A 27,411-nucleotide genomic window follows, 5' to 3' on the forward strand; every position below is an offset into this window, starting at 1 on the left:
GGTTTGGTAAAGTCACGTGGGAGTTTCGCGCGAAAATTTTTTCCTATGTTAACTTGAGAGAGGGATCAGAGAATGGCTGTAAGTACTCCTGAGCTGTGGCCTCTGCAGCTTACCACTCCCCCCACCCCCCACTCCCGGTCCTGGGATTCTCTCTGTTATTGGGAAGTCATGACTTGTTCTTCTGTTCGCTATTTCCTGAGAAAGTGCTCCACGATCTGAAATTCTTCTAGTGGTTAGAGCGTGCTGGTTAAGGGAAAAGTGTGTTCTCCCCCCTCCTCTCCTTTTTTTTTTTTTTTTTACTCTTTTTATTAGACACGTACTGAAACCTTCAGTTATATAATTGACGTCGATACTACAGGTTACTTTAAAGACGAATAAATGTATGTTTTGGATGGACGCTGTCTTTCATAGAGTTTTTGTTTTGAAAAGGGTGCTCTGGTTCCTATGGGTAAAGTCTGGAGTGTAATGGGGGAGAAAAACACCCTTACTAAATGATAAGTTCGTATTAAAAACATTTCTCGGTGCTGAAGGAATGGATCCTCAGAAGCTTAGCAGAGATTGGGTGGCAGCACCGGTGGTTAGGAGGCGGGGCTAGTACCGGGCAAACTTCTATGGTCTGTGCCCTGAAAATGGCAGATACAAATCAAGGTCAGGTAATCATATAACTTAGCACATACGAGTTTATCTTGTTGGGCTGACTGGATGGACCATACAGGTTTTTATCTGCCGTCATCTACTATGTTACTATGTTTGTTGGAGTTTTTTTTTCCTGTTAGGGAGCCTCCCTGGTTAGTGTCTACATACCTGAAGGTACAAGGGATTCCCTAGAATGACTTTGCAACGGTGCTCACTTACGGGCCAACGAACAGAAGCAAACGTGCCTTCGGCACCTAATCACTACACCTTTTCTCAGGAAATCTAAACTACCCCAACTTGACATTTCGTCCTTTAGATTGTAAGCTCTTCTGAGCAGGGACTGTCCTTATTTGTACAGCGCTGCGTAACCCTAGTAGCGCTCTAGAAATGTTAAGTAGTAGAGGCTATTATCGCTATACTAGCACCTGCCATTTGCTGCCATCTTATGATCAGAGCCCCTGAGCGTGTGAAACAACGCATTTGTGGACTCTGACCGCAAGTAGCATTCAAATGCATGCTAGTATTTTATTATTCCTCCCCAATGATAGTGGGCAGACCTTCTTATTATACCCCCTCCCCCCACACCTCTGCTGTCTTTCCCAAGCTGAAGAGTCCTAATCTCTTAAGCCTTTCCTCATATGAGGGGAGTTCCATCCACTTAATCATTTGGGTCACCTTTCTTTGAACCTTTTCTAATTTTGCTATATCTTTTTATAGATACAGCAACCAGAATTGCACACAATATTCGAGGCGTTGTCGCACCATGGAGCGATACAGAGACATAATAATACTCCTTGTCTTATTTTCTAGCCCTTGTCTTATTTTTCATCCACTTCCTAATAATTCCTGCTTTTTTTTGTTTTTATTTTTTTGCTGCTACCACCATCACACACTGGGCAGAAGATTTCAGCGTATTGTCTACGACACCTAGATCTTTTTCTCGAGTGCTGACTCCTAGGGTGGAACCTAGCAAATAACGATGATTTGGCTTGTTCTTCCCAATGTGCATCACTTTGCCTTTGTCCACATTAAGTTTCATCTGCTATTTGGATGCCCAGTCTTCCCGAACATTTTCACAATCCACATGGTGTTTTACCAACTTTGAATAGGTTTGTGTTGACTGCAAATTTAATCACCTTGCTCGTCGTTCCGTTTTCCAGATCATTTATAAATGTTAAAATAGCACCAGTCCCAGTACAGATCCCTGGGGCACTCCACTATTCACCCTCCTCCATTGAGTAAAATAGCCATTTAACCCTAGCCTTTGCTTTCTGACCAATGACCAGTTCCTACATAAGTACATAAGCAATGCCACGCTGGGAAAAGACCAAAGGTCCATCAAGCCTAGCACTCTGTCTCCGACAGCGGCCAAGCCATGCCCCAAGAACCTGGCAAAACCCCAAAATTTAATAACGATCAATGGACTTTTCCTTCAGGAATCTGTCCAGACCCCCTTTAAACTCAGCAAGGCCAGCTGCTGTCACTACCTTCTCCGGCAATGAGTTCCAGAGTCTAATCACGCGCTGATTAAAGAAAAACTTTCTCCAATTTGTTTTAAACCTACCACATTCTAATTTCGTGTCCCCTGATTCTATTATTGTTAGAAAGCGTAAACAAACGCTTCACATCTGTCCACTCTACCCCACTCATTATTTTGTAGACCTCTATCATATCACCCCTCAGCCGCATTTTCTCCAGGCTAAAGAGTCCTAGCCTTCTTAACCTCTCCTCATAAGGTAGTCGTCCCATCCCTTTTATCATTTTTGTCCCCTTCTCTGCACCTTATCCAATTCCTTTATATCTTTTTTCAGATGAGGGGACCAGAACTGAACACAATACTCCAGGTGCGGTCGCACCATGGAGCGATATAACAGCATTATAACATCCTCATTTTTGTTTTCCATCCCTTGTCTAATAATACTCAACATTCTGTTCGCCTTCTTAGCTGCCGCCGCAGCACATTGAGCGGAAGATTTCAACGTCCTATCCACGATGACTCCCAGATCCCTTTCTCGGTCCGTAACTCCTAAAGCGGAACCTTGCATGACATAGCCTAATCCACAGAAGGACGTTGCCTCCTATCCCATGGGTTTTTAATTCTCATGACGGACTTTGTCAAATGCTTTCTGAAAATCTTTTAAGTACACTACATCAACTGCCTCGCCTCTTTTAGGACTGTGTCTCTTATTTACAGGTATTTCTCTATTTTATCCCATCATCATAATAAGATCCACTTCCCAGAGTTCATAGGGCCCAATATGTGACTATGGTGATAACCTGTTTCTGGGTCAGGATGGCCAGCTGTCAAGTGTAATAAATTCAAGTCAGCAGAACTGTCATGAGTGACAGAGCAACAGAGCCTGCCACTCCTGAGTCTTGGGCTGGGGCTTTGCAGTATTTAAGAGTTAGAGGTTGTCTTCTTTGCTTCTAAAAAAAAATCCCATCAGCTGTGCCCAAAATGGTAGTGATAAAATGTGTATGCTTTTCGAAAGAGAGCTTGCCATGTTTTTACTGATTAGGAAAAATCCTAGTTGACGGCTGTTCCCAGATGCTAATTTGGGACCTTCATGCTACAGCAGACGGAATTCTACAGTTAAGGTGATGAAGGAGAAATGGCACTGTGGGCCTTTGTATTTCTGGTGTGTGTTGTGTGACACAACCCCTGGGGTTATTTGCAGCTCTGATCATAACGTAGCCATGCTGGGTCAGACCAATGATCCATCTAGCCCAGTATTCTGTTTTCCCAACAGTGGCCAATCTAGGTCACAAGTACCTGGCAGAACCCAAATAGTAATAAGATTCCATGCTACCATAGCTTCCCCCATGTCTACCTCAATAATAGAGTATGGACGTTTCCTCCAAGAACTTGGCCAAACCTTTTTTTAAAATCCTGATATGCTAACCAGTGCTACCGCATCCTCTGGCGACAAGTTCCAGAGCTCAACTTAACTATTCTTTGAGTGAAAAAATATTTCCTCCTATTTGTTTGTAAAGTATTTCCATGTGATTTCATTGAGTGTCCCCTTGTCTTTGTTCTTTTTGAAAGTTTACCTGTTCTACACTGCTTAGGATTTTGTTAGACATCGTATCCCCCCTCAGCCATCTGTTTTCCAAGCTGAAGAGCCCTAACCTCTTTAGCCTTTCCTCATAGGAAAGGAGTTCAGTTCCATTTATCATTTTGGTTGCTCTTCTTTGAACCTTTTTCTAATTCCGCTGTATCTTTTTTGAGATACGGCGACTAGAACTGAACACATTACTCAAAGGTGAGGTCACGATACAGAGGCATTATATACAGTATTCTTTGTTTTGTTTACCATCCCTTTCCTAATAATTCCTAGCATCCTGTTTGCACACTGGGCAGAAGGTTTTAGCTTACTACAATGCATTTTTTTTCTAGAGAAAAAGGTGCTGGTACTCATGCCAGGCCACCCTTCAGGGGTGGGGTGATCACTCAGGGACCCACCCCACAATAGCCAGGCCCCCTGCAACCAGGCAGAATTGGTATGTAGGGTCAGAGCTCTTTCATTAAAACTCAAGGACCATGGGCCAGTTTTAGTAGACAATGGAAAAGGTGCCGGTACTCAGTGGTGTTCCTAGCATGGATGGCACCCGGGGCGGATCGCCGATGCGCCCCCCCCCCCCCCCGCCTGCGAAATGACACCTTCCCCCCTCCCCGGCAAAATGACACCCCCCCGGGTGCATGCCGCTTGGGGGGGGTGCCACGGCGCGCGCCTGTGGGCTCCGACTTCGCAAACTTCGCTTGTTCGCTGCAGCTCCCTCTGCCCCAGAACAGGTTACTTCCTGTTCCGGGGCAGAGGGAGCTGCAGCGAACGAGCGAAGTTCGCGAAGACGGAGCCCACAGGCACGCGCCGTGGCACCCGCCAGCGGCGTGCACCCAGGGCGGACCGCCCCCACCGCTCCCCCCCTTGGTACGCCACTGCCGGTACTCAATACCCCAAGTACCCCCTCAAAAAAAGCCCTGGCTTATGGTCTACAATAACACCTAGATCTCTAGCGGAATTGTAGTGATCACATGTGGAATGGCTGACATGGCACATCACTGTTATGGTTGGGCTTTGGTGTGAGAATGCAGAGAAGCTGTTAAAACCTGTCACAATGACTAGTCTTCTGTGAAACTAACCAGTCATGTACAGCTGTAGTTGTTGATGTCCTATTACTTTTAGGTGGATTGCAGAGTGTTTTTTGCTTTTGTTAACATGATGCTTTTGCTTCACACTAGGATTCATCAGAGTCCTTCAACGTGGCCACAAGCCCCAGTCGTGGCTCTCGGCGTGGGGATGCCCTGACCTCCAGCCCGGGGCGTGACCTTCCACCCTTCGAGGATGAGTCTGAAGGTCTTCTAGATGGAGGGGGTCTCCCAGACGAAGAGGAGGATGGCGAGGAACTGATTGGGGATGGAATGGAACGGTATGGAATGAATGTATCTCCTTGAATATAGTAAGGAAATGTGTCGCCACATCTTATCATACCACTTAGTACTGTAATCACACATTGCTGTTGGTCTCTTTAAAAAAATCCATAAGTGCTCAAAGGACAGCATTAAATATCTGCAGACATTTAAATATCATTTACAGGGCTCTCCTTCAGGGGCTGCATGGGGTCTGGGCCACAGTTTGTAGGATGGGGAACTGCCCCCATTCAGTGTCTTTAAAACTACAAAAGAAATTGTACTGAAGAAAAAAAACTGGCAAAACAGGAAAAAGAAACTCAAATCACAAACATCGAAAATCTCAGAACTCGATCCAGTTTCTAAGGCAATGGGGGTTGGGTGGGGAAGGGGTGACGTTATCAATTTTTAGCACTGTGAACTGCCTACATTTGGAAAAGTAAGGCAGTATATAAAATATTTTTAATAAACGTAAACTGTTTTCAGGGCCACCGAGAGCTGGAGCCGGGACAGAGCAGTCTCTGCCAGTCCCCCCTCCCACTTGGGACGCAGCCACCAGCCCCCCCCCCCCCAACTAGAGATGCAGCCGCTGGGCCCAACCCAGAACGATGCTGCCCCTCACTCACTCTCGGGTTTCTACCAGATCCCAGCGCCGGGGCCCCCCTTGGATGCTGGGGAGGAGCAGATGCGCTGTCCTGGGCACCCAAGCCCCTTACACCATGTGTGTCTGCTCCCTCCCCAGCCTCCAAGATGGGCCCGGCTCTGTGGTCTGTCTCTCATCTACCCCAGTGTGCTGGGACTGGTTCCTGATAGGAGCAGGAGACAGACAGACCCTGGGGGAACTTTGCCCTCCCCGGCGGCCCTGCATTTTGTACTTGTTACTGTTTCATTGACTGTGAGGAGATTTTATTCCAGATTCCCTCTGTGTCTAAAGAGCTTTTCTTGAAACTTGATTTGACCTCAAAGATCTTTGGAATTATACTTGTCCTTTACGTTGGAACCACAAGTAAATCATTTAACTCGAATAAAACTACATCAGCTTCATCCTATTAGACGATATTTTGACATTTGCTTATTTCTGATCTGAGGAAGAAGGGCAACCTTCGAAAGCTAATCAAGAAATGTATTAAGTTATGTCCAATAAAAAAGGTATCATCTTATTTTCTTTTCCATGTTTTATTTTGTTTGATTTCTATTGATAACGATATTTTGATAAATCACACTTTGCTATTTTGGTTCAAGCATGTGTCCTGAGCCATCTTGATTACCTGTAATTTGTTGTATGCTTCTATGTCTGTAAAGTTAGCCTAGGTTACAATTATTGCAGAACACGGCAGCTAAACTTATTTTAGGACTTGAGATGTGATATTTCTACTGCTGCTTTGAAATCTCAGCATTGGCTTCCTATCGATTGTAGAGTTTTATTTAAAAAGTTCGTTCCCTGACTACCTTTTAAAATTGATGTTCTTTCCCTCATGCTTGGGGCTCATTCCAAGTTAGGGATCCATTGCAATTGTTGTTGTCATCTTTTTTTAGGTGTAAAATATAAGAAAAAATTAGAAATGTCTTTTTGCTATGTGGCTCCTCAGTGTTGGCTTAATCTTCCTATTGAACTTCGAAGTTCTTTTAGTTATTTTCATTTTTTTAAGAATCTTAAGACAAAAAAAGTACATATATAATACATAAGTAGTGCCACACTGGGAAAAGACCAAGGGTCCATGGAGCCCAGCATCCTGTCCACGACAGCGGCCAATCCAGGCCAAGGGCACCTGGCAAGCTTCCCAAACGTACAAACATTCTATACATGTTATTCCTGGAATTGTGGATTTTTCCCAAGTCCATTTAGTAGCGGTTTATGGACTTGTTCTTTAGGAAACCGTCTAACCCCTTTTTAAACTCTGCTAAGCTAACCGCCTTCACCACGTTCTCCGGCAACGAATTCCAGAGGTTAATTATGCATTGGGTGAAGAAACATTTTCTCTGATTTGTTTTAAATTTACTACATTGTAGTTTCATCGTGTGCCCCCTAGTCCTAGTATTTTTGGAAAGCATGAACAGACGCTTCACATCCACTCCACTCCACTCATTATTTTATATACCTCTATCATGTCTCCCCTCAGCCATCTCTTCTCAAAGCTGAAAAGCCCTAGCCTCCTTAGTCTTTCTTCATAGGGAAGTCGTCCCATCCCCGCTATCATTTTAGTCGCCCTTCGCTGCACCTTTTCCAATTCTACTATATCTTTCTTGAGATGTGGCGACCAGAATTGAACACAGTACTCAAGGTGCGGTCACACCATGGAGCAATACAATGGCATTATAACATCCTCACACCTGTTTTCCATACCTGGTTTTTATTTTAATTTTTATAATTTTAATTTAATGTTTGTTACCCGGTTTGAACCACTGATTGTGGGAGGCGGTGGGATACATGACATTGCAGATGGGAGATTGCCAGTACTTTTTTGATGGGCTATGGCATATCCTGCAACATAGAGGGGTGGTGAGGGGGGTCTAAAGCAGGCAGATACACAGACCTTTTTGGATAAGGACTGATAAGTTTAGTGATGGTCATACTCTGTGGTTTGTAGCATGGCCTGACTGGTGGATCAGTTACTTTGTCTCCTATGAGCGTCTCTAACATTTAGTGTGTGCCTATTTTTAGCCTGCGCTAAAAACGCAAGCGTGCCTTAGTAAAAGATCCCTTTAATATGAAAATGTGTGGCTCGGTGCTTTTCCTTCGTGTTGAGAAAAACAAACATTTCATGATATTCCCTAGATGTGAAAAGAGTCTTTCATTAATTGGATGCAAAATGTTTCCGGTGGACAACGTGGTTTGTATTAGAAGTGATTGCACTGATTTGACCCTTCTTACTGAGAATCAAAATACTTGTTCTGGCAAATTAAATGCTAATGAAGGGTGTTTGGGCCCCTGCTGGTAGTAATGGGGTGCTTACGTCTGTCTAGGGATTACCGTCCCATCCCAGAGCTGGATATTTATGAAGCTGAGGGCCTGGATGACGAAGATGTGGAAGAGCTAACAGCCAGCCAGCGGGAAGCAGCCGAGCGCACCATGAGGCAGAGGGACCAGCAGATGGGCCATGAGCTGGGCCGAATGAGAAGGGGCTGCTTTACGGTATGTATATGTGTAGAATTATATTGTACCTTGGTGAAGTTGGGGACTGAATCCCCCCTCCCCCCCCCCCCCCCCCGACTTCCACCTCCGAGTAAAGGTTCCTGCACAGCTGAGAGGTGGAGCTGTCGGGAAGGCCATTTTGGCCCAGAGGAACCTGTAGGCTGATGTATTTTTCTTGTAGTGGCTTAAATATTTTGGGTCTTGACGCACAGATAGCGAGGATGAAGATGAAGACCGGCCAGCCCGGAAACGGAGGATGGCAGAGCGTGCAGCTGAGGGTCTGGCTGACGAAGAGGAGGATATGATAGAGAGCATTGAGAATCTGGAAGACATGAAGGGGCACACGGTGCGGGAGTGGGTGTCCATGGCAGCCACCCGGCTGGAGATCTACCACCGTTTCCGGAACTTCTTGCGGACCCATGTGGACGAGCGTGGTCACAATGTTTTCAAAGAGAAGATCAGTGACATGTGTAAAGGTAAGGTCAGGGGGGTGGTGACGCAAGGCTTGACACCACTTTTGTTTTGTCCCCCTCTCAACTCACCACTGTTATATCCCACTGTTCTATCCCCTAATGTTATCCTGAATTTACTCTGTCTTATATAACTCATCACAATGTAACCCATAATTGTACTGTAATAATTGTACTTCCATCATTTACAACGTATTGTAAGCCACAATGAGCCCGCAAATAGGTGGGAAAATGTGGGATACAAATGCTGCAAATAAATAAATAAATAAGCTAGAGAATGTCTAGAGTCAGCCAGACAGCCGGTCGTCTGGGATTGGTCTCTGCTGCGTTGTGGCCAAGGAGAGTGGCATTGGTACGATGAGACCAGTGCAGGTCTGCACTGCTTGACGTCCCCAGAGACTGACACTCTGGTATTTTTATTTATTTATTTATTAGGATTTTATTTACCGCCTTTTTGAAGGAATTCACTCAAGGCGGTGAACAGTAAGAATAGATCAAACATGAGCAATAGGCAATTACAGCAGTAAAAATATTCAAATAACAATACAAAGTATGGCACGGTATACTACTTACAATGTCAACACAATATGTAATAAAACATTATAATTGATAATGAAGGGTGAGGTAAAGTTGTAACATATAGATGAGTAAAAAAGTAGAGTTAGAAATTAAGGTGGTTGATTTTAAAGAAAGTTGCACATGAGGTGAGAGATGATTAAATATTATCTCAGCTAGGGTTGGAGTGGATAGACATGTCCTGCTGCAGTATGTGCAGCCCAAGTCACTCCTTGTGTGAGTGAGACTAACAAGTTAGGCTCCAACAGAGTGTCTCTCTTGCTGGCTGGCCCATGGGAGCCATGTTGCTAAAGAAAATGCAGGACCAGCTTAACAGTTAAGCAAACTTTGCAAAGCACAGCCACCATTGGCGCAAAACAGTAGATCTGACAAACGTGAACGCTCAAAGAAGCATCAGCATGTGCTCACCTGTGGGGTGGGCGAGTAATTTTCTACAAGCTCATTTACATGCATAAATAGCTGTTTACCCATGCTAATGTGTTTTTTGTTTTTTTTTTAAATTGCCCTAATCATATGTGTACAAAGAAAACACTTAGAGGCATATTTTCAAAGCACTTAGCCTTCCAAAGTTCCATAGAAACCTATGGAACTTTGGAAGGCTAAGTGCTTTGAAAATATGCCTCTTAGTCCTTTAAAATGAGCAGTGAACTTTCGGGTTGGCAAATCCATTTCCCTGTCACATGGGTGTACCTCGAACTGACCAATGGAGCCTATTCGTGGAATTTTACCAGGACCCTCGGCCTGTTTCCACATATAAGCTGGAGCTTTCACAGCATTAAAAACCCTTTAGTGTCCAATGTTCCCCTAATAAGCCATATGTGAACAGATTGATGGGAACATAGGACACTAAAGGGTTAATTAGTTACACGAGATCTGCTCTGGTTCGCTGCTAAATCGGAGCCTGTTGTCCCCGTAGAAAATAAAGAGAGTTTGGTGGTAAACTATGAGGACCTTGCAGCCCGTGAGCACGTCCTGGCCTACTTCCTCCCAGAAGCTCCAGCAGAGATGCTGAAGATTTTCGACGAAGCAGCCAAGGAGGTCGTCCTGGTGATGTACCCGAAGTACGACCGCATTGCTCGGGAGATCCATGTCCGCATCTCCCATCTGCCCTTGGTGGAAGAGCTGCGTTCGTTGAGGTAAGTGATCCAGGAGCCTGCAGAAAGAGCTGCCCAGAGATTGCTTTTGAATTATCACCTGTTAGGAAGGGGTGGGGGCTCTGAGAAGATAAAGCAAATTTAGGAAGGGGTTGGGGGGGGGGGGCTCCGAGAAGATAAAGCAAATTGTGAAAGCCTGTAGTGGGGGCAGGATGTGGTGGTGCTGGAAATGCTGAGCAACGGTCTGGACTTTGATGAGCAGCAGCTGCTGCAGCTTTTTATAATACTTGTTTTATTTATTTATCACATTTATACCCCACATTTTCCCACATGTTTCCAGGCTCAATGTGGCTTCCAATAGACCGAAAAGGCTATCGCCAGTCCAGTAGTTAGACAAATACAATAGATTGTGGTGGTCAGAGTAGATAGAAAGAACAGGGTATCAAGGGAAAAAGGGTAAAGGTAAGAGAGTCCAAAATAGTCCATTTATATGCTGTTTTGAAGGACTTTGGGTTTTATGTTGGATCCTGGGGGTTTGAGGTTTCTAGGGTTTGTACCATAGCTAAACTAAGCATTTGTGGATTTGCAATGGATCTGAGATGAGAACTCCAAAACGAGGCTGGACCCAACCGTTGGTCAAGACTAGGCAGTTGCCTAGGGCAGGAGCAGCTGCAGTCAAAGCAAAACGATAAGATAGTTACACAAATTCAAGCGACCTTCAGTTGCTCTCTTCACTCTGCCGCATTGCCTGCCCTGCCCCTGTGGCTGGCTGCTTTTTCACTCGCGTTGCGCATGCTCAGGGGAGACAGTGCGGCACAGAGTGAAGAGCAGTGCTGAAGGAAGACCTCTTCTGCTGGAGGGGAGACCCCCGCCAGCCAAACTAGAGGCCCTGGCCTGAAGCCCTGCTGTGTCTGCTCCTCCCCAGCCTCCAAGGGGGGGCCTGGCACCAGAGTTTTCTCTCTCTCCTGTTGGGATGCAATCATCTGGGTCCTGTCAGCAGCAGGAGGGAGAGAGAGAGAGACACCCCAGCGTGGGGCTCCCCCCCCCCCACCCCATTGGAGGCTGAGCCTGGGGAATCTTCCCTCCCCTCACCTCGTCAGCCCTGTCTTGGAATGTGGTAACCGCTCACACCATTTTACTCTTCTCAGGCAGCTTCACTTGAATCAGTTGATCCGCACTGGCGGGGTGGTGACCAGCTGCACGGGGGTCCTGCCTCAGCTCAGCATGGTGAAGTATAACTGCAACAAGTGTAACTTTGTCCTGGGCCCCTTCTTCCAGTCCCAAAACCAAGAGGTGAAGCCGGGCTCGTGTCCGGAGTGTCAGTCCCTGGGACCCTTTGAAATAAACATGGAGGAGGTAAGATCAGCACAAAAAGCAGCACTTGAAAGGGGTCCCAAACAGGCTTCATCTCCTGGGACTCCACAATAATTACTGTCTGGGAGTAAGGGGGGAAAGGGTGGGGGGAGATAAGTGTTAAAAGCTTGATGACTGTTTGTTTATACGGTTTTATCTTGGTTTGTATGGTTTGATGCTGATTTCATCAATAAAAATTGTTGAACTATGTAAGGGGGGAAAGGCGTGCAGAAAAGCCTGTGAAGGGTAGGTCCTTATTTTAGAAGCTCTATTTGTGTTTTTAGAAATCTGAAAACCAGCATTTAGACGTCCATATTGCGTTAACATCCAAATCCTGATTCTTATAAAGCCAGAATACAGACATCTAAAACTGCTGTACATATGTATGGCGGGCGGGGAAGGCATAGTCTGGGCCTGTGTTGAATGCCCAACTTTGACATAGGCATGAACATCAAAGGTCACCTGACCTACTGACGTGTGCATGTGGTGACTTCTCAGCCAACAGCGCCAGTAAATCAGAGACAAGTCTTACATGTACCAGAGTGTCCCAGGTTCCAACTTCAGTTCCTTCCATGCCCGTTCCTTGCCCGCAGTGCTGTGGCTTGAACCCGGAGAGAGACTGAGAGCCAACCGGAATTCTTTTTTTATTTACCATTAAATTCTTGTGGGGACAGGTCAGATTCCAGCAGGGACTGGTGGGGATGGGTAAGATTGCTGTCCTTGTGCACCTCTCTATAAAATAAGTACCTGAATATATGTAAACCGCTTTGAATGTAGTTGTAAAAACCTCAGAAAGGTGGTACATCAAGTCCCCTTTCCCTATTAGGAAGCCCTGTGGTAAGGAAGGGATGGATGCTGGGTGTGACCTGGGCGGGTGATCTTAAGGTGTGATAAGATAATTGCTTGGGCTCTGTCTTTGCAGTGTGGACAGGGGGAAAGTGCCTGTATCCTAATGTGTCTGTCTGTTTACTGTTATAGCACCAGTAGAATGCATTATGCTGCCCTTGTGTTTGAAGCTTGAATCTAGGCTTGTGGGGGACCTTGAGGGATTATTTTGTTGCCTTCTTGATCCTGCTGTCCTATGGGACTCCCTTTATTCTGATACTTTGTTGCTGCTTATGGTTGTTACTGTTTAAAGTTTCTTCTTGTTTTTTCTTTGTTTTTTTTTTTTTGTATTCCTACCTTTATCTAAAGGTGGAGTATAAATAAAGATTCTAAAGATGCACTCAAGTCCCCTATTTATTTGAAATCTTTCTCATAATCGGATCATCAGAAGGTGCGCTTAACAAAAAAGCTATATCAGAAAGCTGACCATATTTCCTCACAGATACAAAGTATTTTTTTTATTTTCATTTCTAATCGAGTCATTTTCTTTACAAATCTTTCAAAAATATTATATTAAAAGTCTTATTTTTTTATATATACTTAACCTTTTGATCTGGTTATAAGTAAGATTTAAAATAAATAGGGGACTTTGGTGTTTGACTTTTTTTTTGCCCGGAAAAACACTAGTTATCCTATTAATAGACCTTGGGGGGGGGGGGGGGGGGGGGGTCATTTACAGAATTCCTGTGTAACTATGTACTGTGTAACTTTGTGCTAAGTGCTTTGAAAATATGCTTCTATAGCTGTTTACTAATCTAGTCAATCTAGTCTTTGGGTTCTGGCTGTGGGCGTTTATGGGGAGGACTAGGTAGATGTGATAAGGTGCCTTCTGTTTTTCACTGTAGACTGTGTACCAGAACTATCAGCGAATCACCATCCAGGAGAGTCCCGGGAAGGTAGCGGCTGGGAGACTGCCCCGCTCCAAAGATGCCATCCTCCTCGCAGACCTGGTGGACAGCTGCAAACCAGGAGATGAAATAGTAAGTGTGGGGGGTGAGCAGTGGAATCTGCCAGAGGGGACCTTCTGCCAACATGAAACGTATAATGTCACGTTCATTGTTTAATCTTGAATTGGTAATGAGTGTAACTGTTGGGCAGACTGGATGGACCGTTCAGGTCTTTATCTGCCGTCACTTACTATGTTACTATATTTGTAGGTTGTAAACTTTGCTGGTTTCCCATCAGAATAAACCGGTGAGACTTGATAACTAACAAAGCGATTCATTAGTGTCTTTGTTCAAAATTTAAGCTTCTCCCTGCTGGAATCATGGTTTGTTATATACCAGTGGTCTTCATTAATTTTAAAGCTGAGGCCACTTTAGATTCTAACGAGTTGGAAGGAGAGGTGCCAAATATCTTCCTATGCGGTGCCATGACCACCGCTGACCAATATGTATGTCAATGATATCAATCCACACCAGCTCACCTTCATTGGGGGAGTATCCTCAAGGGTGTGAGTGCTTCAAATGCATTTTTTGTTTGTTTATTAAGAAATGTCCTCCAAGCATGTGGCTCTTCTCACCCCCCCCCCCCCCCCTACCTTTCTGTCCTGGGCCTGGAACACTGGTATTAAACAAATCCCAGATCGATAAGCTTTTTATGTTGTGGGATTAACATGTGCTTATATCTTTTGTGATCACTATCTTTAGGAGTTGACTGGAATCTACCACAATAACTACGATGGATCTCTAAACACAGCCAATGGGTTCCCAGTGTTTGCCACCGTGATCCTGGCAAACCATATCACCAAGAAGGATGATAAGGTTGCTGTTGGAGAGCTGACGGATGAGGACGTAAAAACCATTGTGGCACTTTCCAAGGATGAGAGGATCGGGGAGAGAGTGAGTTATGTTGATTACCGTGGTGAACATGGCAGGGCATGATCCACCGACAGAACGGAGCTGCTGGATGTGACAGAGATGAGGGGCAGCAGAGCTGTAGATTGGAAGTTGGTTCATGAGCCATAAACAGTGACCATTAATGATTTGATCCTTCAACATTACTGACCAGTTTGAGAGATGGGGGTTTCTCAAACTAGTTCAATTTATTTACTTCTGTATTCTTTAAATTCGATCAAACAATTTAACTGGATGTTATGGGTATATGAAGAGGAAGCTGAGCCATACTGCAGTGTTTCAAAGTCCAGTCCTGAAGTACCCCCCCCCCCTTGCCAGTCAGGGTTTTAGGATATGCACACTGAATATGCATGAAAGATATTTGCATATAATGGAGGCAGTGTATGCAAAACCAAGTTCATGCATATTCATTGTGGATATCATGAAAACCTGACTGGCAAGGGGATACTCCAAGACTGGACTTTGGGAAAAACTGGTCTACTGTCTTGTTTCTTCTGTACAAAACATGAAAATTAACACACACAATGCAAGCAGTAATAAGGGAGGGAGAAAGACTAGTTAGCTGAATGTGAATGACTGGCCAACAAGACGATCATTAACACGCTTATTTAACAAACATTTTGTCCACTGAGAGCGCATTGCTGATCACGACAGGTCAGTTGTGAGTTTTCACTATTGGTTTTTGTTCTAGCCATGGTGGTTATAGCTCTCTGGGGTGTATTTCAGCCTGGTTTAGAGTAAGTGTTTCCCCCCTCCCCCCCAGCTGGTATGTCTCTAGCCTCCCTATAAGGGAATATGTTAATTTGTCTGGTTTTGCTATTTAAAATGTGTGGGTCTGCCAGGGATAGCTTTCTAGTGATGAGCAGTCGTAAACTTTTAGCTCTCAGTAATTGGCATATGGGCTTTTTATGATTAGCTGTTAGTGTGAGAGGACTCCAGGGCCCCACAAGGGCCTGTTATAGAGCAACGTGTGTTATAAATCCTACCACTTATGAATGCATTTTGTACGCCTGTGGCTAGAAACTGGTTAGTAATGGCAAGTCCTCGCTCATTAATATGCATGCCTTAACAGGGTTACTATATAGCTCCAGAAAAAGGAGAACATACTGAGCCAGTCCAGGTTTTACTTCCAGTGCTTTCAATGGAAGTAAAATCCAGACTGACTCAATCTGTTCTCTCTTTTTCTGGAGCCATATGGTATCCCTATATAATATTCGCAAATGGGCCAATCCCAGTGTAATTGTGATGTAAATGTGCTTTAGGATGATCTAGAGCAGCTGTGGTGACACTTTTTTTTTTTTTTCTTGTACATTGACTCAAGAACACTTGGTGGGTGTTGTCCTCTGAGCCTTTCATTCAGCTTTGGGTCAGGTTTTCCCACGCTCATAACGGGGCAACAGCGCTACTTGTGTGTCTTGGTTCTTTTTTTTCTTTGGGAGTTTTGCACATGGGTTCAGTGTCTCTCCTCTGTGACGATACCCTCTAGGTCTTTGCCAGCATTGCTCCCTCTATCTATGGGCATGAGGATATCAAGAGAGGGCTCGCTTTGGCCTTATTCGGAGGAGAAGCCAAAAACCCAGGTGAGTTGTCTTCATTTTGTTTTGGTCACTCTCTTCTCCCAGAGTTATGCACCTGGAGTTTTTTTTTTTTTTAATGATGATCTGATTTGGTTACTGGCATAGCGGCTGGCACTTTAAATTCTACCCCCTTATGCTAGTGGTAGAGAAACAACATCGGTGCTTTGGACTTAGACTCCATTTTACATTTCGTCCCAGAGTTGTGGAGGAGAATCTGTCTTCATCTTCTTCCCCCCCCCCCCCCCCCCCCCCAAGTCTCTTCTTCCTCTGTTGCCATGCCTTCTGTGGAGTAGAGCAGTAGCCCAGTGGTTAGCGCAGTGGACTTTGATGTTGGGGAACTGGGTTTGATTCCCACTACAGCTCCTTGTGACTCTGGAGAAGTCACTTAACTCTCCATTGTCCCAGGTACAAATAAGTTCCTGTATATACTATGTAACCGCCTTGAACGTAGTTGCAAAAACCATAGAAACCATCCTGTTTCCCTTTGGTTCAGATTAACTTCTTGTTATGGAGAATTTTAGTTCAAATCTTTTTATTACGTTTCAAACCATCACAGCAAACAATAGGCTGGACATGGGCCCAGGGCACATAACTACTCACTTTGACATGATCGATGTGCATTGTTGCTTTGTTACACCAATTGATGTATGTTTTTGAATGTATTGGCTGTTAGCAATTGATTTTTCTCATGTGTGTTTGTGCCTGTTTGCTAATAAGATAATTTAAAAATTTTTTAAAAAACACAATAAAACAAGCTGGACCCTGCAGAAGTCCACTCCCTTACTGCCTCGTGGCATGCACCCCCAGTTTCTAAGAAGTTTTCTGTCTAAATGTTCCCCTTCTAAAGGCCGCTTTCATGATACATATTCAGTACTTTAATGTGGGCTTTAGTGTGTAGTGAGTATATAAAGGGAATAAGGGAAAGAGAAATGGAACTTGATATATCGCCTGACTTGTTTACCCAACTGTTTCACCTCAGCAAACTCCCCCCCCCCCCACAAAGAACTGGTTTACATATTAATGATACCAGTGGCGTAGCTACATGGGGCCACAAGGGCCTGCCCCCCCCCCCAAAAAAAAAAAAATTTTCGGGCGGGGTCCCCAACCCTTTCCTACTAAAGCCTTATCTAGTGCTGGTTTCCGGCGTCGCCACATTGCCTGCGCTGTGTATAGAACATGAGGGAGAAGAGAGAGCAGGACAGGCAATGCAGCGGCGCTGGAGAAGGTTTCAGCTGGCGAGGGTTGGGCACCCCCGACAGCCAAGGTATTTACTGCAGCAGTGGTTGGGGAGCGGCAGGATGGAGGAGGGCGGCTGTGGGACGGCAGACCAAAATGTGCCTCCCCACCTTAGGTTCTGGCCCCCTCCCACCGCGAGTCTGGCTACGCCCCTGAATGATACTGTCTAACGTTCCAATGAATATTTACAAAGGTTTCTTGATTTCTGAAGCTCAGCAGGGGTGGAAGGGTTCGGGATTTGCTTTGACTGTGTTCTGTGTAGGTATTAAAAAAATTCAGCTCAAACTCTCAAAAAAAAAAAAAAAAAAAAAAAAAAAAGAAGTTCCTGTTGTATTTTCTGGTTTTGTGCCTAGGTGGGAAGCACAAAGTACGAGGGGATATTAATGTACTACTGTGCGGTGACCCAGGCACAGCCAAGTCTCAGTTCCTGAAGTACGTGGAGAAGGTGTCAAGCCGTGCAGTCTTCACCACTGGACAAGGGGCTTCTGCGGTTGGTCTGACAGCCTATGTCCAGCGACACCCGGTCACCAAGGAGTGGACGCTTGAAGCTGGTGCCTTGGTGTTGGCTGACCGAGGGGTCTGCCTCATTGATGAGTTTGATAAGGTCAGTGTTCGAGTGTGGCTTTGTGGCTGTGAAATCAGAATGGTGCAGGTTGAGAATGTGAGTGTGGGTGGGACAGGCTGTGGGGAGGAAATTAGCTCAGGCAGATGGTGGAAACCTGCCTTCTTTTGGGGGGGTGGATTTGAGGGATTGTCTTCTCTCAGGACCTTCAGAAGTGTTGTGAGATGTTTCTGAGTGTTGTACTGTTCTCTTCTACAGATGAACGATCAGGACAGAACCAGTATCCATGAGGCCATGGAACAGCAGAGTATTTCTATCTCCAAAGCGGGCATTGTCACCTCTTTGCAGGCCCGGTGCACTGTCATTGCAGCTGCCAACCCCATCGGTAGGCTTCAGACCACGGGCTTCCATGCCAGCTAGCGCCTATGTAGCCTGTTCAACAATACAACAGGGAGTGAGCTCACTCTTTGGCTAAAGCATCAGTTTATTACACAGATATCGCGTTCTTTGGTTATACTTTTGAGTAGAATATGTTTCGCCAAAGAGATGGGTTTTCTTTTTGCTTTGCTTTTCATACTCTGTTTGCTGCACTTTTTTTTTTTTTTTTTCAAATTTGTTTTATTATTTTCCATTAGAAACATAACAGTATCCACACTTTATACAGAGATTAGAATTCCTCTTTCAACTAACATGTTTCCAACTAATACCCTCCCTCCCTGTTTGCTGCACTTTGAGTTAAGGAAGAGGCTTCTCATGTAACGATCTTAGTGGAGTTAAAAGTAAGAGGTGGGGAAACTTTTGAAACGTGTGTGAGCAGTGGTTTTTGATACAGTGACTGGGAATGTATCCTGCTCAGAAGAGCTGTCCCCAGGCAGGAGGATGTGGTACTGGAAGTGTGACCAGGGCCGTGCCGACACGGTAAGCGAGGTAAGCATGGCAGGAGGGCGCCATCCTCTGGGGGGCGCCCCGCCGCACCATGCTTACCTCGCCCTCTTCTCCCCAGATCCTTGTCCTTTTTTTTTTTTTGTTTAAATTTACCTCTCCGGCGCGTAGCGTTAGTGAGGAGGCGGCGCTCCCCCGCCCCGACGTGTCAGTCTCTTCCCTTCGCTCGGTTCCGCCTTCTTCTGACGTCAGAAATAACGTCAGAAGAAGGCGGGACACTGAGCGAAGGGAAGAAGACACGTCGGGGCGGGGGAGCGCCGCCTCCTCACTAACGCTACGCTGCCACGCACCGGAGAGGTAAATTTAAACAAACAAAAAAAAGGGATCTGGGGAGAAGAGGGCGGGTAGTGTAGCGATCGTTTTGGGGGGGGGGGGGGGAGGTGCCGGCGGGGCCAACTGCAGGGGGGCGCCGGAGACCCTAGGCACGGCCCTGAGTGTGACTGTACCAAAATTACTTGTAAAAGACTAGGGAGAGAGGGGCAAGCTGTACCTTTTTCCTAAAACTTACTCATGTGTTTCACATTATTCTTTTTTGTTGTTGTTGTTTATAATTTTATTGAAATATCTGCATATAAATATTGCAACATCAGACTTATCCACATATATAATCATATATAAAAAAACATGGAAATTATCCAACATTATAAACATTTCTTATCATAATTTCTCCCCCCCCCCCCCCCCCCAATGTGTTTCACATTATTCAAAAAAAGTCCTTTGTGCACATGTGGTTTTGTCACAGACTCACTAAATAAAATGTAAAGTTCTTAGAGCTGGGGCTTAGATATTTCTGCTTCCTTTTAAGGGAGTTCTCTCTCTCTCTCTCTCTCTCTCTCTCTCTCTCTCTCGCATATTCTGGCTAAAATGCATTCCTTTTTTGCTCTTAGGTGGTCGATATGATCCCTCCCTGACCTTTTCAGAAAATGTGGACCTAACAGAGCCTATTGTGTCTCGGTTTGATGTACTGTGTGTGGTGAGAGACACAGTGGATCCTGTTCAGGTAAGTGTAGCAGACAGAGTTGGGCTCATTACTTTTTAAAAGTACTTAAGTAAAAATAAGTCTTATCCATGTGGGAGATGTTGGGTGGGGGTTTGGTTATTGATTTTGCTACTGTAATAACTGCATTCATTTCATTCCACTTAACAAAAAAATTTATAAACGATACAAGTATTATAAAAAAAAAACCACACTGAAAAGTTATAAAGTACAGCTCTTAAAATTTTTCTTTTTTTACTACAAAGTAAAAAGTATTCTTAACAAGTTGGCCCACAGGATCTAGTATGTTTATAAGCCAACTTCCAAGGGGTCACACCAAGGTCCTTCCTAGAAAAAAAACACCCTGAATATTGCAGTGGGCAAAATCAATATTAATAACACTTATTGGAAAACGAAACAAGCTGGTTTAGTACAGATCAGTCCTACATAAACACTTGATGCTAACAGAATGCCCAGCCTTTTTCACACATGAACAGAGGTAGCCCTTCATGAAGCATAGATAAGTAACCACAAACTACAAATAGAAATATGTAGACAAAAATTACACTGACCCCCCCCCCCCCCCGGGGAAGCCATAATGCATATAGTGCAAAACCAAAGAAACAAACAGTGACGTCCCTTTGTAGCATGCAAAATATAAAAAGAACCGATGTAAATTTCAAAAACTCACATATTCCAATTGCAGCTTTTAAAAAACTAAGAGCGTTTCCATGGGAAAAGAAAGCTTAGTAAATCGGCCAGGAGTCAGGAAGCTTTCTTTCTGAAGCGTACTATCGGTTGCTGTGCCACAGGTGATTGCCTCTTTGTTTCACTTATTAATCTCAAGATTGATCTCTTGACGTCCCCCTTCCTTTCTCAGAAAGTGCTAGATGTATGCATACTTCATTAATGCCTTTAACACAGATGACGCAGTCCCCTTAGTATGGGCCCTAAAGTGACTTGAGTTATAAAATGATTGAGTAAACTGCATCCTTAAAGCCTGCTACCATAACCTTCCCATTTGGAAGAGAGCGTGAGAGAGGTTTGCCTCTTGTTCCTGCTAAAGATACCCGTAAAGTGGAAATACGGAGAGCGGTGGCTAGGGTAGAAGCTGTTGTCCAGTACGCTGGTCAGTCTGGGTGACCCAGCAGGAATGACACTGTTCAATACAACATTACCGATGTCTCGCAGCCAAAATTAAAATGAAGAGCAGCGAAGCTGACACAGGGGAAAACCCATAGTATCCTGAAAAAAAAACACAGCTTTTCATTCATTTAAACCCTTGATAACTAAAACTTGGAGCAGAAGAGAATGCCAACCAGTTTGGCTTTCAGGGGAATCTTAATGCTGGCACTGCACTCAAAATCAAAACTTGTAAAGTTGACTAATTTTTTTTTATTTTTTATTGGGGTTGGGGCATATTTACACGAGGATTCTCAGATTCTGTTGGGGAGTATGTTCTCACTGCTCTCATGCAGGACTCCATGACCAACTGTACTCTTATGCTGTTTCCAGAAAACGCCTCTGAGTTACCTTTTCATCATTTTAATCTGAGCTCAGGTACATCAAACCTATGTAGACTAGAATGAACAGAGTTTCAGCCTCCTGTTGAGTAAGAACATGGATTGTGATATTCTAAAACTGCACAGTTGTGGATTCTCTTCCTGAACCTGTAGCTAGGTGGTGAAGTTCTTGGCCTGGACTCATGTTTTTCAGATGGTAGCATTTTACATTTTTCTTGCATCTGTTGTTGAGAGGACTTTCTGTGCCTGCCCAGAGTTGAATGCTGAATTGCCTTAAAGTTTTGAATTCGGTGCTGCTGGGTGATTTCAACATTCAGATTGAATCTCTTTTTTTTAAGCAATAATTCCTGATTTGCAGGATTCTGCCTTTCAGGTCAAGGAAGTGACAAGTGTCACGTACTGTGCTGTGTAAATACGAGTGCTATGTGTAGAGAGACCCTCTGTGTAGGCTTTTTGAGCTATGTCGGGTTGTAGACCGGTAGTTTTGAGCTTGCTGGTGAGCGATGCTGTTGACTAAATATCTGTCTGGGTCCTGGTGCTGTTCTGTAGGATGAGATGCTGGCCCGCTTTGTGGTAAAGAGCCATATTAAACATCACCCCAGCAGCAAGGAGGTGGCCAATGGTGAAATGGAAGAGATGGTGCTCCCCAACACATACGGAGTGGATCCCATTCCCCAGGAGATTTTGAAGAAATACATTATTTATGCCAAGGAGAAAGTGCGCCCCAAACTCAACCAGATGGATCAGGATAAAGTGGCCAAAATGTACAGCGACCTCCGAAAAGAGTCTATGGTAAGGCTGTGTATGTGGAGTGGGGGGGGGGGGGGGTTCTGCTTTTCAGGGATGGCTCTTGCTGACAGCTAATGTAATTTGGATAATACAGTGTTCAAGTTAGAATCGTTAGCATTTGTATGGCAGCTGGGAGTGCATTCTTAACACTTTCCTGAAGGTGGCGCTGCAGTTCCCCCCCACCCCCCCACCCCCAATCTGAGGTCACTGACAGTCTTATCCTTTCTGCCCAGACCTGCCTGATTAGAAGATGCAAAGGAGCAGGGGCGTAGCCAGACAACAGATTTTGGGTGGGTCTAGGCAAGAAGTGGGTGGGCACGAAGTGTACCCCCCCCCCCCCCCCAACAAAAAAAAATATCTCAGCTGGCGGGAAAATGCTTCTTTCCACCTTGGCAGTGTGCAGCAGGCATGCCCTGGAAACTGAGTATGCGCAGGTGACGGTATCATGGAAAGTAGCGTTTTCGTTACCATCAGGGGGACGCCTTCAGCTGGTGGAACTTGGGATCCCCACCAGATACCACTAAATGTGTGGTACTGTTGGGTGGGCCCTGGCCACGCCACTGCAAAGGAGTAGCTAAGGCAGGGGTTTTCAACTCTGTACTCTGAGCTAAGGGTCCCACTTATCCCACTGAAACTGCTTTTTGTCTTTGAGGAGGTCACTTAACCCTCATTGCCTCAGAAACTTTGAGCTAGATAGTGCCTTGGGGATGGGATAGAGGATATGGGATGAGGGCAGGCTCTTGGGAGTTTTTTATATATGTATATAATTATACCTGCTATCTGGTTTGTTTCTCTGAACCTAGCATGTGATAGTAAATAAGATATGTTGATACGTGTTAGCACGTGTTAGTAAATAGGTTCCTTTGTGTAGTGTTGGATATGCAGCAAATGAGGCATGTTGATGTATGTTAGCTTGTGTTCTGATGTACTATAAATTAGGAAATCTAGCCCTTCCATTGTGAGTTCTCTTTTTAATATCTGCCATATCTAATTGTAAATTACGTTGAGATCCGATATGGAAATGTCCCAAATTATTTGTGGGCTTTACATTTAATCCCTCACAGTTCACCTGTTCCCAGGTACACGGCATTTAGACCAGTGGTAAACATATCTAGTGCTGGGTTTTCCATGTTAAAGAGATCTGTTCTAATTTGCTGAGTCCTATTTTCCAGTAGGCCAAAGAATAGGAAAGCAAAACCTTGCGTTTGGTCTTCAGTCCTTGGTTAAATCTAAACAGGTGATTTAGAGATTGAGGAGCCGTACGAATAGCCCAAACTCTTTTCAGACTAACCTTGGTATAACTGTTCCACAGATCTTACCAGATCAGGCTGAGGCCAGGCATAGCTTTGACTAGTGTCGGTGGCTATTTCTGAGGTTCTTTTAAAAAGAGAAACTGTAAAAATATTAAGGTTGAAGGGGCAATGCATAGGCTGCTGCCAGCCTCTTCTCAAACCCCTCCCACCCTGCAGAGGAGAAACTGATTATTGCAAGCATTACAGACCAGGGGCATAGCCAGACCTTGGCAGGAGGGGGAGCCAGAGCCCGAGGTGGGGGGGCACTGTTTAGCCGCCACCGCATCAGGTACCTTGTTTGCTAGTGGGGGTCCCCAATCCCCCGCCAGCCGAAGAGTCTTCAGCGCCGGTTGACTCCGGCGCCTTCGTTTTGTGATCATCTGTTTCTGACGCCTTACGTCCTGCACGGGGCTACATGCACAGTGCAGGACGTAAGGCGTCAGAAACAGATGATCACACAACGAAGGCACCGGAGTCGACCGACGCTGAAGAACACTCTTTGGCTGGCAGGGATTGGGGACCCCCCGCCAGCAAACAAGGTACCTGATGATGGGGCGGGCGGCGTTGAGGGGGGGGTCAAATGTAGAGGGGGCCATGGCGTAATCTGTGGGGGCCCATGCCCCCGTGGCCCCACGTAGCTACGCCCCTGTTACAGACAGGGCCGCAGCATCTGTCTGAATAAAGGCATTTTGATTCCATGAACGTACCTGAAAGTAACTCAACCTTGGAGAAAGGTGTGCATTAAATGCTTTAAAAAAATGTAGGGATCCCTGTGCTGAGCACCAGTTCTTTTCTCTTCTTTTTCATTCTTTCACTCCTGGTGGAAGGTTGACTCCTGCTAATGATTCCCTCCCATGCCCCATCTATAGTAGGTTTCCTTTTTGTTTCTGGTGCTGTGCTGCTAGAGACCAGCAGAGGGTACTGTTGCCACTTTTAAGTCCACCTAATTGAGCAGTGTAATGTGGGGCCTGATTCATCATAATCTTTTCGTAGAGTGATGTAATGATACCAAATAATTCATTAATTCCCACAGGGGGTGAATTTGGGTGTCCCCTGTGCATTTTTATATTCAGACACTGCAAATTCAAGTAAATCCTGTAGTTATGATGGGACACTGAGTGAGTAGTTTTTTTAGTCTTTTTATTTAATTTACCCCATACCCTCCATTGCAGTAGTCCTCCTTGCCTTATCCAGCTAAAGCCAGCTTCACCTGTCCAACCTGCACCATCTGATGGAGGTGGAGAAATACTAGCATCATGCTGCACCACCTATTATACTGGTACCTGATGTGACTGGAATTTGCCTGTTCTTTGTCTACCTCCATCTGCTGTTTGGGGGATATAACCCACTGGTGTGTGGACTGTTTGTGTAGGATTCAAGGAAAGGAAATTAGCAGGTAAGACTAAAGTAGTGAATATTAGTTGAGGTAGTCGGGGTAGGGGGGAGGAACATGGGGATATGAGCAGAAGAGTCTCACACTTGGGCTGTTTTCCTTCTGTCAACAGGCCACAGGCAGTATTCCCATAACAGTCCGTCACATAGAGTCTATGATCCGTATGGCGGAAGCACATGCTCGCATCCACCTTCGGGACTATGTGGTGGAGGATGATGTCAACATGGCCATCCGCGTCATGCTGGAGAGTTTCATTGACACACAGAAGTTCAGCGTCATGAGGAGCATGCGCAAGGTACCTTGGGAGGTGCAAGCCAGGGAGTGGTTGTAAGATATGCCAAGATTTAGAGGGGGAGGGGTTCACATAAAACGCCTGATTCAGTAAATGGTGCCAAAAATTAGACGCTGGTAACAATTTCCCTTGGGGCTATTTTTATAAACGGCGCTCCAGAATGAACGCTCTTTATAGAAAAGCGCATCGTGCTAATTCCCGTGACTAACTTGAGGACACACACCAGCTAAATCCTGGTGCACAAGTTGAGCGCACGTCCCTGGAACTGTATAGCACTGTGCACACTCTTGGAAACACCCTCGACCCGACCTGACCCACGTGGTTGGAGTCCACGCATAACCCCAAATTGGTGTCAAGCTTGTTAACACTAAATGGACCCAATTGAGCAATTAAGTTGCCTACGGATCTCTGATCCGCACACAAATCCTGGTGCCGATCTTTCGGCACCATATGTAGAATTGGGGGGGAGAGTGGAAGGGGAGCCTCCCTGTATTGGACATATGCACATAGTGTCTGGGGAAGAACCTGACTGCATAAGACATAAGTAAGGTAGCCTGGAGGGGAGTCTTGATGCCTTATAAAGGGACACAAGATCACTCTCCTGTCCTCTGGCTCCTGCATGGGTCAGCTAGGTATTTCAAGCTGGTACTTGGCGTATATTTGCTGCTAGTGACTTGCAGGTATAGTGCTTGGCCTCTCTATCTGCCATAGAGAAGTACTTGGGCCTCAGTCTACCTGCCCTTGGAGGACTGAGGCTTGGGTACAGGAGACCAAGATGCACACTCAGGCCTTTAGCTTAACCTCTGCAGACCCCTTCCCCCTCTACTGCACAACAGATCATTCCCCTAAGAGTTAAAGGGTGATGGTTTTCCAAATTCAAAGGAGCCAGTACGCTCCTTGTCCTCACAAGTTCACATCTTCTGTTCTAAAGCCCAAGGTATTTGGTTTTCACTGTGCATATGGGGCTTGTGGTAGTAATGACACCTCGGTTTAGTTTCATTCTGTGTCCTTCACCGACTCCCACTTCAGCTGTGTGTGTTTCACCCTGAGGAAAGTGACGTTTGTAGCTGTGTATAATCCTGGCCCCTGCCTTGGACACAGCGATGCAGATGTGCTGCTCTGCCTTGGCCTTAGCATGGTGTGATTAAAACTGTAGCCTCTTGTCCAGCTCGTGATAACCCGGCTGTGCCCCTCTGTCCTTCTCTCGCAGACTTTTGCCCGGTATCTGGCTTTCAGACGAGACAACAATGAGCTGCTGCTGTTCATTTTAAAGCAGCTGGTGGCAGAGCAGGTCACCTACCAGAGGAACCGCTATGGAGGTCAGCAGGACACGATCGAAGTGCCAGAGAAGGACCTGGTGGATAAGGTAAGATGTTTTCTTTGGTCACACAACACAAAGGCAATTATTGATCTTCCTAAAGCCTCACCAACCGAGATCAAAGCATGTGGAGGGACATCCCCTCTTCCTTTCTGATGTTCTCTGCATGTTTGCCACTTGAATTTGTTCGCTAGAAGTAGTTGGTCCTACATTTTGGTTAACCCACAAATGATAGTTTCTGTGGATCAGTGTTTCTTACTATTTTTAAAAGGCTGCTGGTGGTACGCAACACTGGGCATGTGAGTTGGTGGGAAATGTTGGCATGCCTGGACACGAGGAGTGTCCGCAGGAGGAGGAGGGATTTGCAGTAGCGTACCAAGGGCAGGGTGGTGAGGGCAGTCCGCCCCAGGTGCAGACAGCAAGGAGGGGGGGTCATAGAACAGTTGCACAGGGGACCGGCGAAGCCGACAGCCATTCGACTGCTCCGTACACCCCCAGGTGGTGTGGGGGCAGCCAACCCATATACGCCATTGGGGATTTGAACCCTAGCTGTCCCTTGCTTCAAGCCCTGTGCTTCTCCCAACCTGTGTTAAATTCCTCCATTCTAACCTTTCCAAAAACTGTAGGATCTGTGACATCCTGTTACATTTTCACATGCTCATGTTGAGAGAGAGAGTATTTAGAAAAAATGTCCTTGGCGAAATGATCAGTCTCTAGGGAAAGAAACTGACCTTTTTCTTGGAGGTGATAGTGGCTACACAGTTAAGATGGCTTTGAAATGTGATGGAGAAAGGGTTTACCTTTGTTGACACACAGTTGAGTGGACTTTGGGGTGTCACTGGGTAACCTTAAACCAAATATGACCTGGAGGGAAGCTACATGCTGCTGAGCTCTGTGGTGTGTGATGGCAGTGCAGGGGTTAAAACTATCATGTGCTGAGTTCTCCAGGATCAAGTCCGAAAGCAGTAGCAAAGAGGGGGGGCGTGACAAGATGGCGATCTAACACACACGCTAACGCTCGTGCTGCTTTTGGATGCTTGTTTGCTGAAATCATTGTTTCCTGAGATGCCACACACGAAAAGAAAGGGGGTAACGAAAGG

The 27,411-nt window shown here is 45.5% G+C and overlaps 1 protein-coding gene across 1 annotated transcript in view; it reads left to right on the plus strand.

Annotated features, from left to right (window-relative positions):
• The window catches only part of MCM2 (minichromosome maintenance complex component 2), a 39,424-nt gene continuing 12,013 nt past the window's right edge, over positions 1-27,411 (plus strand). Inside the window, 16 exon segments of the mRNA XM_030207218.1 lie at positions 1-78; positions 4,877-5,064; positions 8,009-8,157; positions 8,160-8,177; positions 8,390-8,653; positions 10,140-10,359; positions 11,466-11,673; positions 13,401-13,535; positions 14,205-14,396; positions 15,898-15,991; positions 17,578-17,828; positions 18,045-18,171; positions 19,616-19,728; positions 21,777-22,019; positions 24,814-24,996; positions 26,204-26,359. Coding sequence (XP_030063078.1) covers positions 73-78; positions 4,877-5,064; positions 8,009-8,157; positions 8,160-8,177; positions 8,390-8,653; positions 10,140-10,359; positions 11,466-11,673; positions 13,401-13,535; positions 14,205-14,396; positions 15,898-15,991; positions 17,578-17,828; positions 18,045-18,171; positions 19,616-19,728; positions 21,777-22,019; positions 24,814-24,996; positions 26,204-26,359 — 2,547 coding nt within the window. The 5' untranslated portion in view covers positions 1-72.

The sequence above is a fragment of the Microcaecilia unicolor genome, chromosome 6 (genome assembly GCF_901765095.1).
Source record: "Microcaecilia unicolor chromosome 6, aMicUni1.1, whole genome shotgun sequence".
Lineage (NCBI taxonomy): Eukaryota > Metazoa > Chordata > Amphibia > Gymnophiona > Siphonopidae > Microcaecilia > Microcaecilia unicolor.